Source organism: Littorina saxatilis, linkage group LG15, assembly GCF_037325665.1.
Source record: "Littorina saxatilis isolate snail1 linkage group LG15, US_GU_Lsax_2.0, whole genome shotgun sequence".
Lineage (NCBI taxonomy): Eukaryota > Metazoa > Mollusca > Gastropoda > Littorinimorpha > Littorinidae > Littorina > Littorina saxatilis.
Window position 1 is genome coordinate 1,103,814 of NC_090259.1, and position 21,139 is coordinate 1,124,952.

General features: G+C 43.6%; 2 protein-coding genes across 2 annotated transcripts; both read right to left on the bottom strand.

The window, feature by feature from the left end:
* Positions 1 to 1,306: 1,306 nt before the first annotated feature.
* On the bottom strand, positions 1,307 to 2,944 carry LOC138948380 (uncharacterized). The gene has a single exon (XM_070319911.1). The coding sequence runs from the start codon at positions 2,942 to 2,944 to the stop codon at positions 1,307 to 1,309; it is 1,638 nt and encodes a 545-aa protein (XP_070176012.1).
* Positions 2,945 to 3,701: 757 nt separating this feature from the next.
* LOC138948381 (serine/threonine-protein phosphatase 6 regulatory ankyrin repeat subunit B-like) lies at positions 3,702 to 9,326 on the bottom strand. The gene is made up of 4 exons (XM_070319913.1): positions 8,429 to 9,326; positions 4,662 to 7,672; positions 4,155 to 4,379; positions 3,702 to 3,713 (listed from the first exon to the last, which is right to left on the bottom strand). The coding sequence occupies exons 1-4, from the start codon at positions 9,324 to 9,326 to the stop codon at positions 3,702 to 3,704; spliced, it is 4,146 nt and encodes a 1,381-aa protein (XP_070176014.1).
* Between the last annotated feature and the right edge of the window lie 11,813 nt (positions 9,327 to 21,139).

Here is a 21,139-nt window from a genome sequence, read left to right on the forward strand (position 1 = left end):
GTCTCGCTTCGTCTTCCTCAACATCAGCCTGGCAGCGGCGTTTTGGACTCGTTGTAGGCCATGAATGGATGAGGCGGGGAGGCCAGCCAGAAGGGAGTTGCAGTAGTCCAGACGACTGAAGATGAGGGAGACAACCAGCTTGACACAGGCGTCGTGGGTGAGGTAGCGACGGATGGAGGCGATGCGTCGTAGGTGGAAAAAGCAGGTCTTGATGATGAAGGAGATGTGTGTCTGCATGGAGAGAGTGGAGTCGAGAAAGACGCCAAGGCTCTTGACAGCAGGGGAGAATGGAACAGTCGCGTCATCCAGCTGGAGGTCGGTCACAGTGAGGGAAGCAATCTTCTGTCGTGTTCCAACGAGAAGGGCCTCCGTCTTCTCACTGTTCAGCTTCAGCTTGTTCTCAGTCATCCAGTTCTTGATGTCAGTGAAACAACTGGAGATGGATCCAAGGAGATCGTCAGCGTCCTCCGGCTTGGCGCTGTTCTGGAGCTGCGTGTCATCGGCAAAGGAGTTGTAGTTCAGGCCGTGGCGTTCGATGACCAGGGAGAGGGGTTGGGTGTACAGGGTGAAAAGGACAGGGCCGAGGACAGATCCTTGTGGGACGCCGAAGCGGACAGGGACAGGCTGAGAAGAGAACGAATCAATGGTGACAGTCTGAGAGCGGTTCTGGAGGTAGTTCCTAAACCAAGAGAGGGCGGTGTCGTGAATGCCGAACGTGGAACTGAGGCGATCGACGAGTAGCTCGTGGTCGATCGTGTCGAAGGCCGCGGAAAGGTCCAGCAGCACAAGGGCAGAGACGAGACCGCTATCTGTTGCGTTCAGGAGGTCCGTGGTGATTCGCAGGAGCGCCGTCTCGGTGCTGTGGTGAGGGCGGTACGCTGACTGGTACACTGGCATCAGCGAGTTCCGAGACAGGTGGGCGCTCAACTGCTCCAGGATGATACGCTCCAGAAGCTTGGAGAGGAAGGGCAGGTTGGACACAGGACGGTAGTTCTTCAACTCGTTGACGTCAAGGCCGGGCTTCTTGATGAGTGGGCGGACAACGGCAGACTTGAAGCAGTCGGGAACGACGCCTGTGGCCAGGGCTGATGATATCTGTGATAGACGGCAGGAGCTTGTCCAGACACTTGGTGAAGAGGAAGCCTGGCAGGGGATCTAGCTCGCAGGTCTTGATGGCCGTCTTGATGATGAGTCGCTTGACGTGGTTTTGAGTGACAGGCTGAAAGCACGTGAGGGGGGAGCCGGAGAAGGAAGGGAGGGTGGGGACGGGACGAAGGGCTGCTGATCGAGTGTTTTCCGAAGCTTGTCAATCTTGTCCTTGAAGAACTCCGAGAATAACTCCGGGCGGGATATCTTGTGGTGGGTGAGCAGTGGGTAAGGGGGCAGCGGGGGAGGAGCCCAGGAGAGAGGACATGATGGAGAACAGCTCCCTGGATGATGAGGCGTTGACGATGCAGTCGTGGAAGTGCTCGATCTTGGCAGCAGTGATGGCTTGCGTGACTCGAAGCACCGCATCCCTGAGAATCTGCTTATGAACCTCCAGGCCAGAGTGTCGCCATGCACGCTCCGCTCGCCGTCTCTCGATCTTGGCGGCTGTGATGTCCTCAGAGAACCAGGGAGCCGGCTGTCGCTCAGAGACTGCGCATAGAGATGGCGGGGCGTGTTTGTCGAGGAGCTGGCGCAGAGTCAAGCTGAAGAAATGGGCGGGGTCAGTGGACGGGTCTCGCTGGGCAAGCAGCAGGGCAGCTTCGTCTCCAAAAGCATCTGTCTCAATGTCTCGTAGCTTGCGACGTGTGACCATCTTCCGCTTCTGTGCTGGCTTGGTGATGTTGACGAGGAAGTTGATGGCGGTGTGGTCGGAGACAAGATGGTCGTTGGCGACGAGGCTGGAGACCAGATTGTCCGAGGGTCGAGTGACAATCCAATCCAGGATGTGGCCACGGGAGTGGGAGGGAAAAGGAACGACCTGGTCCACACTGTAGCTGTCCAACAGCGCACGGGCCCGCTTGGTGTCAGCGTTGGCAGGGCAGTCCCAGTGGATGTTAAAGTCACCGAGGACGATGGCGCTATGGGACGTCACGTTGTAGTGGTCGAGGGCTTGGGAGAACTCGTCGAAGAAAGTAGAGTCCTTCAGCTTGTTCTTGGTGTTAGGGGGAGGGCGATATATACACAGGAAGGTGAGGGTGGTGGTGGTGGCGACCGTCATCTCCACAGCTTTGAAGGTGGTGTGGGGGAAGGGGAGGCTGTCCGAGAAGGACGCTGCAGCATGCATGTGGTCCTTGTAGACGACGGCGATGTCTCCACCACGCCCTGCCGGGCGGGGGAAGGAGACTGTCTTGTACCCTGCGGGGGTCAGCTGCTTGATCTTGGGGTCATCACCAGGTCGCAGCCACGTCTCGGTGATGAACAGGGCGTCTAACTTGTTTTCTATAATGTAGTCTGCTATCAGATCTGCTTTGCCTTCTGGATTTACTGACTGGGAGTTGAGGAGGCAGAGGTGTAGGGTGTTTTTGGAATGAGTGGGTGGGTGCTGATTTTGGGTGGGCGGGTGCTGGGGAGGGGTTGTGGGAGAAAGGGTAGGGGTGGGGAGGTGAGAGAGAGGGGTGATGGGAGGATGGGGAGGGGTGGTGAGAGAATGGGGAGGGGTGGTGGGAGAATAGGGAGGGATAGAAGGAAGCAGAGAAAGGGTGGGGGGATGCTGGGGAGGGGTAGTGGTACATTGGGTGGGGGTGGTGGGCGTGAGAGAAGTGGAGGTAGGAGAAGGGTTGAGGGCAGCAAGTTGCTGTGCGGTTCGAAGACGCTGCGAGCGGCCGGCGCGACAGCCCCTTACGGTTGGTGGTCTCTGCAGGATTCCCAGCTCCTTGAGATGGAGGTATAGAGGCCGTGGCAGGCGCAGTCTAGCAGCGTCGGTGGGACGGTAGTTGAGGGGGGAACCTATCGCCATAGTGAGAGAGGGGAGTGGAAAAAGAGAGAGAGAGAGGTAGAGAGAGAGAGAGAGAAAGAGAGCTCACGCAATTTATGACACCTAAGAATGTACTCTGAGGGTACATCTCGGGAGACAATCCCCTACCTATTGTATAAGCGGGCAGAACAGTGGGAAAAGGGCCAACTCACTCTGTGACTCATCGCACGCAGGCGCTGGTCAGTGTAGCTACAGCTGACTGAACAACAACAATAGTCCAGCAGGCTACCAACTACACACTAAGGTACACGCTAACGCATAAGGCAGACTACGTTTACAGAAAGAGAAACACTCTAACGTAACAAAATAATAACAACAGTCTAAGCAAAAGACTAACACACTAAGTTCACTATAATTTACGACAGGCTACGGTCTAGGATGACACGGGAAGTCCGAAAGCGCCTCAACCACAACACCACAACACAGACGGATGAGATACACACTAACACTGAGATCAAATGCAGTAAAACAACCCACAAAACGTTGACAAGGACAACAGAATAAAACCACAAGCTCTCGTTGACAAACACCAACGAACGAAAACAAGACAAAACAGCAAGTAGAGAGCAACGAAAACAAGGGAAACAAAACAGAACAAAAGCACTTAGCTGATTCACGACCGGGAAGGAAAGATGGCCGCTCTAACACGTGGACAGACGATCACACAAATTCCCACCAATAGCACTCACAAATTCACTTATTCCGACAAGACAGGTTCACAATTAGCTTCAATACACTCTTATACACCACTCTGCAAACATACAACACAAAAATCCTTGGAAATCAACACGAAAATTATCCAAATATCGAGACAGGTAATGCAGCTGTAGTCAGCGCAAGGACAGACAACTCGCATCGGGTAAATTCTGTCTCGTCCCAACCAATATGGGACTCCCCCTAACCCGCGGGGGGTCGTATAAAACAGGTATTCAAAGTCGATCAATAGCTCTAAAATGTACAGAAACAAATGTACACGATGGGAAAAATATCACATGTTTTATTGGTGTTATTTGTGATTTAATGGATGGAGACTCCAAAACATGGTGGGATAGGGCACGGGGAAAGAGGGGACCTAGCACCTAGAACCTAACCTGATCCCTGAACGCAGTAAAAGAATATAACAAATGCCATCCAGTCAACGGAAACCAAACAAAGCAGACATATGTCGGCCACTTCGTGTTGTCCTTGTGACCTGATCTCTGACAGCACCGTGTTTGACAAGCAGCGTCACCAAGTCGTTACGGTGACATGCGAACTGTCTGGTCACGTCAAGCGGTGTGCCATTCCCCTTTGATACAGCCTTCACGTTGGCTCCGTGTTGCAGGAGACACTGAGCTGTCTCAGTGTGACCATTCTCACAGGCTGTGTGTAGCGGTGTGCCACGCAACTCTGATACAGCGTTCACGTCGGCTTTATGCTGCAGGAGACATAGAGCTGTCTGAGTGTGACCATTCTTACAGGCTGTGTGTAGCGGTGTGCCTTTCAACGTTGATGCAGCGTTCACGTCGGCTCCATGATGTTGCAGAAGAGACTGAGCTGTCTCCGTGAGACCATTCTCACAGGCTCTGTGTAGCGGTGTTTTATTCCCCTCTGATACAGCGTTCACGTCGGCTTTATGCTACAGGAGACACTGAGCTGTCTGAATGTGACCATTGTTAACGGCTGTGTGTAGCGGTGTCTCATTCCACTTTGATACAACGTTCAAGTTGGCTCCGTGCTGCAGGAGAAACTGAGCTGTCTGAGTGTGACCTTTCTCACAGGCTCTGTGTAGTGGTGTCTCATTCCACTTTGATACAGCGTTCACGTTGGCTCCATGCTGCAGGAGACACTGCGCTGCCATAGTGAGACCATTCTCACAGGCTTTGTGTAGTGGTGTTTCAAACGTTGATACAGCGTTCACGTTAGCTCCATGCTGCAAGAGACACTGCGCTGTCTCAGTGTGACCTTTCTCACAGGCTCTGTGTAGCGGTGTCTCATTCCACTTTGATACAACGTCCAAGTCGGCTCCATGCTGCAGGAGACACTGAGCTGTCTTAGTTTGACCATTCCTACAGGCTTTGTGTAGCGGTGTCTCATTCCATTTTGATACAGCGTTCACGTTGGCTCCATGCTGCAGGAGACACTGCGCTGTCTCAGTGTGACCATTCTCACAGGCTGTGTGTAGCGGTGTGTCAAACGTTGATACAGCGTTTACGTTGGCTCCATGCTGCAGGATACACTGCGCTGTCTCAGTGTGACCATTCTCACAGGCTCTGTGTAGTGGTGTCTCATTCCACTTTGATACAGCGTTCACGTTGGCTCCATGCTGCAGGAGACACTGCGCTGCCATAGTGAGACCATTCTCACAGGCTTTGTGTAGCAGTGTGATGTCATAATCAGCAGTTGCATCAACCTGAACACCATATTCTAACAGATAGACAACTATCTCAATGTGTCCCTTAGCAGCAGCTTTATCGAGGGGTGTTGACTGAGACCTGTCCCTTGCATTCACATCGGCTCCTTCATCAATGAGTTGTCGCGCTACATGTGTTTGACCAACATCACAGACATAGTGTAGAGGTGTTCTCTTCATGTCATCCACAGCATTCACCTTCGCCCCGTGTTGAGTCAGGCAGGTAACAATGTCAGCAACACCTGTATGACAGGCAATGTGTAGAGGTGTTTTCTTCCTGTCATCCACAGCATTCACATGCGCCCCGTGTTGAGTCAGGCAGGTAACGATGTCAGCAACACCTGTCTGACAGGCAATGTGTAGAGGTGTTTTCTTCATGTCATCCACAGCATTCACCTTTGCCCTATGCTGCAGAAGATACTGAGCTGTCTCCGTGTGACCATTCTTACAGGCTGTGTGTAGCGGTGTGCCAAACGTTGATACAGCGTTCACGTCGGTTCCATGGTGCAGAAGATACTGAGCTGTCTCCGTGTGACCTTTCTCACAGGCTCTGTGTAGCGGTGTGACATCCTTCTTTGATACAGCGTTCACGTTGGCTCCATGCAGCAGGACAAACTGAGCTGTCTGAGTGTGACCATTCTTACAGGCTTTGTGTAGCGGTGTCTCATTCCACTTTGATACAACGTTCAAGTTGGCTCCGTGCTGCAGGAGAAACTGAGCTGTCTGAGTGTGACCTTTCTCACAGGCTCTGTGTAGTGGTGTCTCATTCCACTTTGATACAGCGTTCACGTTGGCTCCATGCTGCAGGACAAACTCAGCTGTCTGAGTGTGACCATTCCTACAGGCTGTGTGTAGCGGTGTCCCATTCCAGTCTGATACAGAGTTGACGTTGGCTCCATGCTGCAGTAGACACTGCGCTGTCTCAGTGTCACCATTCTCACAGGCTTTGTGTAGCAGTGTGATGTCATAATCAGCAGTTGCATCAACCTGAACACCATATTCTAACAGATAGACAACTATCTCAATGTGTCCCTTAGCAGCAGCTTTATCGAGGGGTGTTGACTGAGACCTGTCCCTTGCATTCACATCGGCTCCTTCATCAATGAGTTGTCGCGCTACATGTGTTTGGCCAGCAGCACAGGCATAGTGTAGAGGTGTTCTCTTCCTGTCATCCACAGCATTAATATGCGCCCCGTGTTGAGTCAGACAGGTAACGATGTCAGTGCGCTCCATCAGACAGGCAGCGTGCAGCGGACTACAGCCCATACTGGTGTCGTGCTGGTTCACGTCAGCTCCCTGTTGGAGGAGAGTCACCAAGGCGTCAACATCACCACGCACCACTGCCTTGTGAACACGGCCTGTGTCTGCTCCTGCTTCTACCAGCTGGGTTATGATGATACCAGGTTTGCTTGCCGTGTATACGCGGTGTAAGGGCGTTCTGTCCTGTTTGTCTGTTGCATTCACGTCAGCTTCATGATGAATCAACCGTCTCAGAGTTTCTGTGTTGCCCCTACATGCTGCGTTGTGTAGCGGTGTCCTGCCCCACATATCCTGTGCATTGACATCAGCCCCAGCGTCCAGCAGGAGACGGGTGATGTCGGCGCTGTCTGTGGGGGAATTATGCCGACACGCCCAGTGAAGGGCTGTCTCTTTCCACTCATTTATTGCATCGATGACGGCGTTGTGTTTCAAGAGCAGCTCAACTGTACGTATAAGACCCGTACGGCAAGCAAAAAACAACGGTGTTTGAGGACCCTCCAACAGTGAAGTTACGCTGACATTGACATCAGCACCAAGGTCAGTCAGCAGATCCGCGATGTTTCCCTGTCCCGCTTCACACGCCACTAAAAGACCTGTTCTTCCTTCAGCGTACTTGTCGTGAACACTCCTTCCGTAACACAGGAGTGTCTTCACTCTCACGTCGTTACCGCCACGTATTGCAGAAAACAGATCGAATGCCATTTTGTTTCTGTCTGTCGCGTTGTTCAACTCCTTTCTCCGTCGCTGTGCCAGCTGGTAGGGTGTCAGGCCCTTGTTGTTTGTCTTTGTCAAGGAAGCTCCACTCTTCACGGCCAGTGTGGTGGCCTCCAAGTTTCCCTTGTCGGCAGCGATGTGAAGCAGCGTGTTGCCGTCACGGTCTGTCTCGTCCACCTCCCTGTCTGCCAGCAGTCTCAGCACCAGGTACCAGTCCCCTCTGTCCCTCACCTGCACGGTGACTGAGTTGTTTGACACATGAACACTGGCTATAGGGGAATCATTTGACATTGGTTTGTTATCTGGCATCTGTACTGTGAGCAGGTCCAATGGAATGGGAAGATCTGTAAATGTGTCACACAGGTAGTACAACTGTCGCCAAGATTGCTTTGTCCCAGTCATCATTCCGTGAAAGTTTGCAGTTTTTTCAATAAAATGTTTTGCAATATATTCGCGTAACACCACCCTTTTCTCAGTAAAAAACTGACAGATATCTGCTGCCAAAAGGCCTTGAAATGACAGTTGCTCTGACTTATGTCCCAATTCATGGGCTACATGCGGGAAGAGACAACACGCCAGCAGGGTGTCATGCAGCGTATGGTGTAAGTCTTGATCAGCGTTCATTTTATTGATGCACCATTCACTCAGACCGTGACACTTGTTGTAGACAGACCAGTAAATCAATGGTAAGTTGTACACCGTATCCAGGGCTCTCAGCAGGTGGTGTTCATTGTGTTTTTCCTTCTCGCAGTATTTCTCCATTTCAAGTAGAAACTCAGGACACTGCAGAGCGGGGTGTGGACTGATTTCTTTCAAATTCCCCGTGATGACTTCTTCGTGTAGTCGTGCTATTAGTGATTGACAGTTTTCGAGAACGGTTATCGTTTTACGAGCCTCATTGTCAAAACATTTTGACCCAAGCTGTATATCCAAGACTGTCTTCGCTCTCATCAACTGCCCTACTTTTACGTTTACACCTACATGCTGCACGAGGAAGGTGACGTCACACACTCTTAGCAGTGTAGGCAAGCGAAACGAGCGACCGAGAGCGAGGCCAGCAGCATCATACATAACGCGACTGATAAATCCGTGATCCTGACTTGCCAGCACAGAACCCAGCAGACAGTCTTCATACTTTGCCAGATGATCGTCACAATGTCCTTGAAACCCATGCTCCAAGAGTTCAGCCTGTGCTCTCACTTTCTTGTGAAGGAACCGACCCTTACCGAGCATTGTAAGCACAAACACTGCTGCAAAGCTGTCACCGTGTGTTTCGTGCAGACACATCTGTTTTAACAGCACTGAGTTCGCTTCAGCTGGTGACGTGAAGACATTAGCGGGGTCCTCTACAGCCTGCCAATGGTCCACCAGGTAACGACAGCACCAGAGAAATGCAGGGCCGCTGGTGTCTGCCTGCACAATTCTCTCCACCACCTTCAGCTGCTGTGAAGGCTGAAGAGGAAGCTGCTTCAGGTGGAAATCAAGCAGTTCTCTCTTCACCTCTGTGTCCAGATTCTCCTTCATCAGCCTCACCACTGTAGAACTGTCCAACAGAGGGCTCTGAGAGTCAGTCGTCTCCAGTTGTTGCAGCTCGTGCAGCACGTGGGGATACAACGTGACCACCACCCTGCAGTCTCCTGACTTGATCAGTTCAAGCACGTTGCGCAGAATCTTTCTCCATTCTTCATACTGCTGTCTGTTCACACGCACCACGCCCATCAAGTCGTCAATCAAGACAAAGCTCCGCCTCCCTGGCCCAATGTGGGCGTGCCAGTCCTCCAGCTTGGACAGGATGTAGGACTTGAAGCCTTCCTCTCTGCAGCGTCTCAAGAGGGCATGTCCCACAGTGGTCTTGCCAGTTCCTGGGAACCCACAGAGGATGACTCGCCCTGTTTCTTGAAGGATGTCTGATGCCTCCTCCAGATCGTCTGTTTTAATGCATCGTGATCTCTCGCTGTCTGCGGTGACGTGAGTGTTTGCTGAAGAAGAAGAAAACATAGCTTCTTTATTTTATTTTATATTAGAACAGCAACTAATTCGATGCCTCCAGATCGTCTGTTTGCATGCACTAAGATCTGTTGCTGTGGGCAACGACTTCGCTGCTGGCTGAAATAGAATTAATTCGTGAAGGACGATGAGTCAAAATTTACATTTGTGATGAAGATGTCACATTTTTAGTTTAACTTTTTCTGATGTGGCACATGTGGTTTTGTGTACCTTTCATACAACCATGCTTTTGAGTGCATAGTCCAGACAATGTGGATCGTGTAAGAATCATACTCAGGGGGGGTGGGGGTTTGTCACACAGACAATAAGAGTTGGTCGTGTATGATCCACGCCATGTCGATAGCTGATTTACTGCATTATCGTAGAGAAGGGGTCCTTCGGGAATTGAATGACGTTATCCAAGCACGGATACACGTAGCTAAATCATGCAAGTTGTACACGACCTTCACCTTCTGATTCAGTATGAACACATGTGAGTCACATAGGACCATCGCCATATGAATGGGGATGAACACCGCAAAATTATTTGAACAATTTGTAGCTTTATCCACTGCCACCTTTGGGATTGTGTAGTTAAATTACGTTCTTTTGTTTATTTACCGTGATAGGCCGTGAAAAGTAAATATTCGTCGTAAATGGCTTGAAATTTACTGGCCGATGTGAATGCGTGATATAATTATTGTGCAAAATATTCCGCCTCACACGGCAGAAATTAATATGTAAAGCGCTTAGAGAACGTTAAGCGCTATATAAATCTCCCATATATATCAATAAATAAACCATGACATACGTTTAAGATGTGTTTAGGGGGAACACATTGCATGTTTGTGGATTATATAAAATCTGAAGAAAAAACAAGTCCAAAATATTTACGAGACAGAGACGTTTTTGTTGCGCTTTGGGTGGTAGAGAAACCTAGACACAACCGCAAGAAAAACAAGTCGCGTAAGGCGAAAATACAACATTTAGTCAAGTAGCTATCGAACTCACAGAATGAAACTGAACGCAATGCAATTTTTCAGCAAGACCGTATACTCGTAGCATCGTCAGTCCACCGCTCATGGCAAAGGCAGTGAAATTGACAAGAAGAGCGGGGTAGTAGTTGCGCTGAGAAGGATAGCACGCTTTTCTGTACCTCTCTTCGTTTTAACTTTCTGAGCGTGTTTTTAATCCAAACATATCATCTATATATACTGTTCAAAAAAAGAAACGCATAGCTTGTAATATTTGGTTAATTTAGTTATATGGCTACAAGGATATCCACCAAACTGCAGAAAATGTTTATCTGGTCGTCGACCTTTTGTCCATTGCCACAAGTGAGCTCTGCACGTGACGCATGCGTTATCAGTGGCTACAATGTCAAAATTGCTCATTTGGCTTGACCACTCGTCATGCTTCAGTGTAATCTCGTGAAACTCGGGGAATATTGAGCTCTCACCATGTCTTCCAAAACCCATAAAAGCGGATTGTTCGCCACAAAGAAATCAGACGACAATTCAGCGACGAAAGATGGCCCGATTGAGCAGAGAAGACCGCCAAATTGCATTGGGTCGTTTACAAGCAGGCCAAAGTCAAAGTGCAATCGCCAGGCACTTCCACGTGTCCCAGAGCACCATCAGTAGACTGTGGGTCAGGTTTCAAGCCACTGGCTCCGTTGCTGACTTGCCACGAGCGGGAAGACCAAGGGCGACAACTGCTGCTCACGACCGCTTCATACGGCTCCGCCACCTCCGGAATCGTTTCCTGTCGGCCTCATCTTCTGTCCAGGCTCTCCCCGGGCCACACCGATTATCGGACCAGACCGTGCGGAACCGCCTGCATGAAGCTGGTTTGAGAGCTCGCAGACCTCACAGAGGAGCTGTCCTCACCCGCCGCCATCGCCAGAACCGAGTGCAGTGGGGCAACCAGCACCTTCGCTGGACCGTCCGGAATCACTGGAGACACGTGTGGTTCAGCGACGAGTCCTACTTCCTGCTCCAGCGACATGATGGTCGGAGGAGGGTCTACCGGAGAGTAAACGAACGTTACGCGCCCAACTGTGTGGATGAGGCACCCGTTCATGGTGGTGGAGGCGTCATGGTGTGGGGGGCGATCAATACCGCTGGAAGGAGCACCCTGGTGCACGTCCAAGGGCGCATAACTGCCCAGCGATACGTGGAGGAAATTCTGCGCCCACACGCCCTTCCTCTTCTGGCTGACCAGGATGCCATATTCCAGCAGGACAACGCTCGCCCGCACACAGCACGACTCACCACCCAGTTCCTCACCGACCACCATGTCCAGGTGCTTCCCTGGCCATCCATGTCGCCAGACATGAACCCGATAGAACACCTCTGGGATGAATTGGACAGACGTGTGCGCAGGCGAGAAGAAGCGCCGGCAAATCACCGCGATCTATTGCAGGCACTTCAGGAGGAGTGGGACACCATCCCACAGCAAGATATCCGGCATCTGATCCAGTCCATGCCCAGAAGGTGCCGGGCAGTTGTTGCTGCTCAAGGCAGTCACACCCCCTACTGACTTGACAGCCTCGGCACCCAATCGTATTGATTGACTGATTGATTTGAAGATGCAAATGAACTGTGTGTGCATTCAACTGTGTCCATACCAAATTTCAAACAAATAATCTAAATATTGGATTTTCTGTTAATTTTTTCGAAAAATAAAACAAATTTGGCAAGTAGCAACTATGCGTTTCTTTTTTTGAACAGTATATATATACGACTTGTGTCTGTGTGTCTGTGTGTCTATCAGTGTCTTCGCGATGCACGGCCAAAGTTCTCGATGGATCTGCTTCAAATTTGGTGTCCATATTCAGATACACCCTGCACAAAATCTGGTCGATGAGATATTTCAATACGTGCTCTCAGCGCGCAGCGCAAACCGATTTTGTGCGCGCTGAACACATGTTGGTTCCACCTCAGCTACCTGGGCCCCCATACCGACACACCAAAGCCAAAGTTCTCGGTGGATCTTTTTCAAATTTGGACACCGTATTCAGCTACACCCCGGACACAATATCATCGATGAGATATTTCAACACGTGCTCTCAGCGCGCAGCGCTGAACCGAATTTGGTTTTTGTGTTCATTTCACCATTATAAGTAACTCTTCCTTATCTTCTCCAGGTTTTCAGCGTTTACCTCCCTTCCTTCGTATGGTGCACTATAGGGGCATCTTCGGATATTCCCGGCGTTCTGTTACTATTTTTAGAAGGTCACCGCAGTGTCCAGAACGTAAATTGGACCCGTAAATTATCCTCACTGTAAAAGTGCAAAGGTCGAATCAATTTATAGCCACGCGAAAAATACACTGTCATCTATCTCTCTATAGATACGGCTTCTCTGTGTTTGTGTGTGTGTGTGTGTGTGTGTGTGTGTGTGTGTGTGTGTGTGTGTGTGTGTGTGTGTGTGTGTGTGTGTATCTTTATGTGAGCAACACCTGTGCATTGTTCAGTTCTGTTTGTGATGTGGTCTGGCGGCTTTTGTGTAATTTTATGTACTGGCCTTCCTTTGAGAAGCCATAACAGTTCAAAAGGGCTTAGAGATAAGCTCTAAATTGCTCAGTCCTGTTTGAGTGGAGTTCGCCTCCAAAGGTGATTAACACGGTTACATTCGTCGACAAGGATGGGACTCGATATGGTCAGGAATGGCATTATGGCCACTGAATCATTTTCGTGCTGTTCCCATTCCACGAATCTGGGAGGGACCTAAGCTTGGCGGGTCCATTGTTCCCGGCGTACGGCTCTAAGTACTTCTTCCCGGCGAAGCCGGCTACCCGGCGAAGCGGGTATTCATTCTAGTATCTATATATATGTTTGGAATCAGGAACTGACAAGGAATAAGATGAAAATGTTTTTAAATCGATTTTGGAAATTTTATTTTCATCATAATTTTTATATTTTTAATTTTCAGAGCTTGTTTTTAATCCAAATATAATATATTTATATGTTTCTGGAATCAGAAAATGATGAAGAATAAGATGAACATAAATTTGGATCGTTTTATGAAAACAATTTTTTTTTTTTACAATTTTCAGATTTGTAATGACCAAAGTCATTAATTAATTTTTAAGCCACCAAGCTGAAATGCGATACCGAAGTCCGGCCTTTGTCGAAGACTGCTTGGCCAAAATTTCAATCAATTTGATTAAAAAATGAGGGTGTGACAGTGCCGCTTCAACTTTTACAAAAAGCCGGATATGACGTCATCAATAGTATTTATCCAAAAAAAAAAAAAAACGTTCGGGGATATCATTCCCAAGAACTTTGATGTAAAATTTCATAAAGATCGGTCCAGTAGTTTGGTCTGAATCGCTCTACACGCACGCACGCACACACACACACACAAACACACACACACACACAAACACACACACACACACACACACACACACACACACACACACACACACACACACACACACACACACACACACACACACACATACACCACGACCCTCGTTTTGATTCCCCCTCTATGTTAAAACATTTAGTCAAAACTTGACTAAATGTGAAAACTATGTTTATTTCTTTAAAAAGCATGGATTGAAATGCACTCTGTAATAACTCTGCATGTATACAAGTAGGCCTCGTGCAAGGTTATAATATAATTTGAAGAATATAACATATCTGCAACACAAATATTCATGCAAATCAGACAGTCAGTAACCCAGATGTGAAAATATTATTTTAGGTATGGTATGGGTAGATCAAAAGAATGTTCTAAGTATATTATGGGTGGATCAAAAGAATGTTCTAAGTATATTATGGGTGGATCAATAGAATGTTCAAAGTATATTATGGGTGGATCAAAAGAATGTTCTAAGTATGGTATAGGTGGATCAAAAGAATGTTCTAAGTATGGTATGGGTGGATCAAAAGAATGTTCTAAGTATATTATGGGTGGATCAAAAGAATGTTCTAAGTATGGTATGGGTGGATCAAAAGAATGTTCTAAGTATATTATGGGTGGATCAAAAGAATGTTCTAAGTATATTATGGGTGGATCAAAAGAATGATCTAAGTATGGTATGGGTGGATCAAAAGAATGTTCTAAGTATGGTAAGGGTGGATCAAAAGAATGATCTAAGTATGGTATGGGTGGATCAAAAGAATGTTCTAAGTATATTATGGGTGGATCAAAAGAATGTTCTAAGTATGGTATGGGTGGATCAAAAGAATGTTCTAAGTATGGTATGGGTGGATCAAAAGAATGTTCTAGGTATGGTATGGGTGGATCAAAAGAATGTTCTAAGTATGGTATGGGTGGATCAAAAGAATGTTCTATAAGTATATTATGGGTGGATCAAAAAAATGTTCTAAGTATATTATGGGTGGATCAAAAGAATGTTCTAAGTATGGTATGGGTGGATCAAAAGAATGTTCTAAGTATATTATGGGTGGATCAAAAAAATGTTCTAAGTATATTATGGGTGGATCAAAAGAATGTTCTAAGTATGGTATGGGTGGATCAAAAGAATGTTCTAAGTATATTATGGGTGGATCAAAAGAATGTTCTAAGTATATTATGGTTGGATCAAAAGAATGTTCTAAGTATATTATGGGTGGATCAAAAGAATTTTCTAAGTATATTATGGGTGGATCAAAAGAATGTTCAAAGTATATTATGGGTGGATCAAATTAATGTTCTAAGTATGGTATGGGTGGATCAAAAGAATGTTCTAAGTATATTATGGGTGGATCAAAAGAATGTTCTAAGTATGGTATGGGTGGATCAAAAGAATGTTCTAAGTATATTATGGGTGGATCAAAAGAATGGTCTAAGTATATTATGGGTGGATCAAAAGAATGTTCTAAGTATATTATGGGTGGATCAAAAGAATGTTCTAAGTATGGTATGGGTGGATCAAAAGAATGTTCTAAGTATGGTAAGGGTGGATCAAAAGAATGTTCTAAGTATGGTATGGGTGGATCAAAAGAATGTTCTAAGTATATTATGGGTGGATCAAAAGAATGTTCTAAGTATGGTATGGGTGGATCAAAAGAATGTTCTAAGTATGGTATGGGTGGATCAAAAGAATGTTCTAAGTATGGTATGGGTGGATCAAAAGAATGTTCTAAGTATGGTATGGGTGGATCAAAAGAATGTTCTAAGTATATTATGGGTGGATCAAAAAATGTTCTAAGTATATTATGGGTGGATCAAAAGAATGTTCTAAGTATGGTATGGGTGGATCAAAAGAATGTTCTAAGTATATTATGGGTGGATCAAAAGAATTTTCTAAGTATATTATGGGTGGATCAAAAGAATGTTCTAAGTATGGTATGGGTGGATCAAAAGAATGTTCTAAGTATATTATGGGTGGATCAAAAGAATGTTCTAAGTATATTATGGGTGGATCAAAAGAATGTTCTAAGTATATTATGGGTGGATCAAAAGAATGTTCTAAGTATATTATGGGTGGATCAAAGAATGTTCTAAGTATGGTATGGGTGGATCAAAAGAATGTTCTAAGTATATTATGGGTGGATCAAAAGAATGTTCTAAGTATATTATGGGTGGATCAAAAGAATGTTCTAAGTATATTATGGGTGGATCAAAAGAATGTTCTAAGTATGGTATGGGTGGATCAAAAGAATGTTCTAAGTATGGTATGGGTGGATCAAAAGAATGTTCTAAGTATGGTATGGGTGGATCAAAAGAATGTTCTAAGTATATTATGGGTGGATCAAAAGAATGTTCTAAGTATATTATGGGTGGATCAAAAGAATGTTCTAAGTATATTATGGGTGGATCAAAAGAATGTTCTAAGTATATTATGGGTGGATCAAAAGAATGTTCTAAGTATATTATGGGTGGATCAAAAGAATGTTCTAAGTATGGTATGGGTGGATCAAAAGAATGTTCTAAGTATATTATGGGTGGATCAAAAGAATGTTCTAAGTATATTATGGGTGGATCAAAAGAATGTTCTAAGTATAGTATGGGTGGATCAAAAGAATGTTCTAAGTATGGTATGGGTGGATCAAAAGAATGTTCTAAGTATGGTATGGGTGGATCAAAAGAATGTTCTAAGTATGGTATGGGTGGATCAAAAGAATGTTCTAAGTATATTATGGGTGGATCAAAAGAATGTTCTAAGTATATTATGGGTGGATCAAAAGAATGTTCTAAGTATGGTATGGGTGGATCAAAAGAATGTTCTAAGTATATTATGGGTGGATCAAAAAAATGTTCTAAGTATGGTATGGGTGGATCAAAAGAATGTTCTAAGTATATTATGGGTGGATCAAAAGAATGTTCTAAGTATGGTATGGGTGGATCAAAAGAATGTTCTATAAGTATAGTATGGGTGGATCAAAAGAATGTTCTAAGTATATTATGGGTGGATCAAAAGAATGTTCTAAGTATGGTATGGGTGGATCAAAAGAATGTTCTAAGTATATTATGGGTGGATCAAAAGAATGTTCTAAGTATAGTATGGGTGGATCAAAAGAATGTTCTAAGTATATTATGGGTGGATCAAAAGAATGTTCTAAGTATGGTATGGGTGGATCAAAAGAATGTTCTAAGTATGGTATGGGTGGATCAAAAGAATGTTCTAAGTATGGTATGGGTGGATCAAAAGAATGTTCTAAGTATATTATGGGTGGATCAAAAGAATGTTCTAAGTATGGTATGGGTGGATCAAAAGAATGTTCTAAGTATGGTATGGGTGGATCAAAAGAATGTTTCTAAGTATATTATGGGTGGATCAAAAGAATGTTCTAAGTATATTATGGGTGGATCAAAAGAATGTTCTAAGTATATTATGGGTGGATCAAAAGAATGTTCTAAGTATATTATGGGTGGATCAAAAGAATGTTCTAAGTATATTATGGGTGGATCAAAAGAATGTTCTAAGTATGGTATGGGTGGATCAAAAGAATGTTCTAAGTATATTATGGGTGGATCAAAAGAATGTTCTAAGTATATTATGGGTGGATCAAAAGAATGTTCTAAGTATATTATGGGTGGATCAAAAGAATGTTCTAAGTATGGTATGGGTGGATCAAAAGAATGTTCTAAGTATATTATGGGTGGATCAAAAGAATGTTCTAAGTATATTATGGGTGGATCAAAAGAATGTTCTAAGTATATTATGGGTGGATCAAAAGAATGTTCTAAGTATATTATGGGTGGATCAAAAGAATGTTCTAAGTATATTATGGGTGGATCAAAAGAATGTTCTAAGTATGGTATGGGTGGATCAAAAGAATGTTCTAAGTATATTATGGGTGGATCAAAAGAATGTTCTAAGTATATTATGGGTGGATCAAAAGAATGTTCTAAGTATATTATGGGTGGATCAAAAGAATGTTCTAAGTATATTATGGGTGGATCAAAAGAATGTTCTAAGTATGGTATGGGTGGATCAAAAGAATGTTCTAAGTATATTATGGGTGGATCAAAAGAATGTTCTAAGTATATTATGGGTGGATCAAAAGAATGTTCTAAGTATATTATGGGTGGATCAAAAGAATGTTCTAAGTATATTATGGGTGGATCAAAAGAATGTTCTAAGTATATTATGGGTGGATCAAAATAATGTTCTAAGTATGGTATGGGTGGATCAAAAGAATGTTCTAAGTATATTATGGGTGGATCAAAAAAATGTTCTAAGCATGGTATGGGTGGGTCAAAAGAATGTTCTAAGTATATTATGGGTGGATCAAAAGAATGTTCTAAGCATGGTATGGGTGGATCAAAATAATGTTCTATAAGTATAGTATGGGTGGATCAAAAGAATGTTCTAAGTATATTATGGGTGGATCAAATTCATGTTCTAAGTATGGTATAGGTGGATCAAAAGAATGTTCTAAGTATATTATGGGTGGATCAAAAGAATGTTCTATGTATAGTATGGGTGGATCAAAAGAATGTTCTAAGTATATTATGGGTAGATCAAAAGAATGTTCTAAGTATGATATGGGTGGATCAAAAGAATGTTCTAAGTATGGTATGGGTGGATCAAAAGAATGTTGAAAGTATGGTATGGGTGGATCAAAAGAATGTTATAAGTATATTATGGGTGTATCAAAAGAATGTTCTAAGTATATTATGGGTGTATCAAAATAATGTTCTAAGTATATTATGGGTGGATCAAAAGAATGTTCTAAGTATATTATGGGTGGATCAAAAGAATGTTCTAAGTATATTATGGGTGAAAAGAATGTTCTAAGTATTTTATGGGTGGATCAAAAGAATGTTCTAAGTATGGTATGGGTGTTAAAAAGAATGTTCTAAGTATATTATGGGTGGATCAAAAGAATGTTCTAAGTATATTATGGGTGGATCAAAAGAATGTTCTAAGTATATTATGCGTCAATCAAAAGAATGTTCTAAGTATATTATAGGTGGATCAAAAGAATGTTCAAAGTATATTATGGGTGGATTAAAAGAATGTTCTAAGTATATTATGGGTGGATCAAAAGAATGTTCTAAGTATGGCATGGGTGGATCAAAAGAATGTTCTACGTATGTTATGGGTGGATCAAAAGAATGTTCTAAGTATATTATGGGTGGATCAAAAGAATGTTCTAAGTATGGTATGGGTGGGTCAAAAGAATGCTCTAAGTATATTATGGGGGGATCAAAAGAATGTTCTAAGTATATTATGGGTGGATCAAAAGAATGTTCTAAGTATGGTATGGGTGGGTCAAAAGAATGCTCTAAGTATATTATGGGGGGATCAAAAGAATGTTCTAAGTATGGTATGGGTGGATCAAAAGAATGTTCTAAGTATAGTATGGGTGGATCAAAAGAATGTTCTAAGTATATTATGGGTGGATCAAAAGAATGTTCTAAGTATGGTATGGGTGGAACAAAAGAATGTTCTAAGTATATTATGGGTGGATCAAAAGAATGTTCTAAGTATATTATGGTTGGATCAAAAGAATGTTATAAGTATATTATGGGTGGATCAAAAGAATGTTCTAAGTATGGTATGGGTGGATCAAAAGAATGTTCTAAGTATATTATGGGTGGATCAAAAGAATGTTTTAAGTATATTATGGTTGGATCAAAAGAATGTTCTAAGTATATTATGGGTGGATCAAAAGAATTTTCTAAGTATATTATGGGTGGATCAAAAGAATGTTCAAAGTATGTTATGGGTGGATCAAATTAATGTTCTAAGTATGGTATGGGTGGATCAAAAGAATGTTCTAAGTATTTTATGGGTGGATCAAAAGAATGTTCAAAGTATATTATGGGTGGATCAAATTAATGTTCTAAGTATGGTATGGGTGGATCAAAAGAATGTTCTAAGTATATTATGGGTGGATCAAAAGAATTTTCTAAGTATATTATGGGTGGATCAAAAGAATGTTCTAAGTATGGTATGGGTGGATCAAAAGAATGTTCTAAGTATGGTATGGGTGGATCAAAAGAATGTTCTAAGTATGGTATGGGTGGATCAAAAGAATGTTCTAAGTATATTATGGGTGGATCAAAAGAATGTTCTAAGTATATTATGGTTGGATCAAAAGAATGTTCTAAGTATATTATGGGTGGATCAAAAAAATTTTCTAAGTATATTATGGGTGGATCAAAAGAATGTTCAAAGTATATTATGGGTGGATCAAATTAATGTTCTAAGTATGGTATGGGTGGATCAAAAGAATGTTCTAAGTATATTATGGGTGGATCAAAAAAATGTTCTAAGCATGGTATGGGTGGGTCAAAAGAATGTTCTAAGTATATTATGGGTGGATCAAAAGAATGTTCTAAGCATGGTATGGGTGGATCAAAATAATGTTCTATAAGTATAGTATGGGTGGATCAAAAGAATGTTCTAAGTATATTATGGGTGGATCAAATTCATGTTCTAAGTATGGTATAGGTGGATCAAAAGAATGTTCTAAGTATATTATGGGTGGATCAAAAGAATGTTCTATGTATAGTATGGGTGGATCAAAAGAATGTTCTAAGTATATTATGGGTAGATCAAAAGAATGTTCTAAGTATGATATGGGTGGATCAAAAGAATGTTCTAAGTATGGTATGGGTGGATCAAAAGAATGTTGAAAGTATGGTATGGGTGGATCAAAAGAATGTTATAAGTATATTATGGGTGTATCAAAAGAATGTTCTAAGTATATTATGGGTGTATCAAAATAATGTTCTAAGTATATTATGGGTGGATCAAAAGAATGTTCTAAGTATATTATGGGTGGATCAAAAGAATGTTCTAAGTATATTATGGGTGAAAAGAATGTTCTAAGTATTTTATGGGTGGATCAAAAGAATGTTCTAAGTATGGTATGGGTGTTAAAAAGAATGTTCTAAGTATATTATGGGTGGATCAAAAGAATGTTCTAAGTATATTATGGGTGGATCAAAAGAATGTTCTAAGTATATTATGCGTCAATCAAAAGAATGTTCTAAGTATATTATAGGTGGATCAAAAGAATGTTCAAAGTATATTATGGGTGGATTAAAAGAATGTTCTAAGTATATTATGGGTGGATCAAAAGAATGTTCTAAGTATGGCATGGGTGGATCAAAAGAATGTTCTAGTATGTTATGGGTGGATCAAAAGAATGTTCTAAGTATATTATGGGTGGATCAAAAGAATGTTCTAAGTATGGTATGGGTGGGTCAAAAGAATGCTCTAAGTATATTATGGGGGATCAAAAGAATGTTCTAAGTATATTATGGGTGGATCAAAAGAATGTTCTAAGTATGGTATGGGTGGGTCAAAAGAATGCTCTAAGTATATTATGGGGGATCAAAAGAATGTTCTAAGTATGGTATGGGTGGATCAAAAGAATGTTCTAAGTATAGTATGGGTGGATCAAAA

Excerpts from the sequence above, each read along its gene's own strand:
- LOC138948380 (XM_070319911.1), bottom strand. The coding sequence starts at position 2,944 with ATGGCGATAGGTTCCCCCCTCAACTACCGTCCCACCGACGCTGCTAGA.
- LOC138948381 (XM_070319913.1), bottom strand. The coding sequence starts at position 9,326 with ATGTTTTCTTCTTCTTCAGCAAACACTCACGTCACCGCAGACAGCGAG. Across the intron at positions 7,673-8,428 it reads GCTGGGTTCTGTGCTGGCAA|ATCTTCCCATTCCATTGGAC; the intron begins GTCAGGATCACG and ends ACACATTTACAG. Across the intron at positions 4,380-4,661 it reads AGCACGGAGCCAACTTGAAC|CATAAAGCCGACGTGAACGC; the intron begins GTTGTATCAAAG and ends TGTCTCCTGCAG.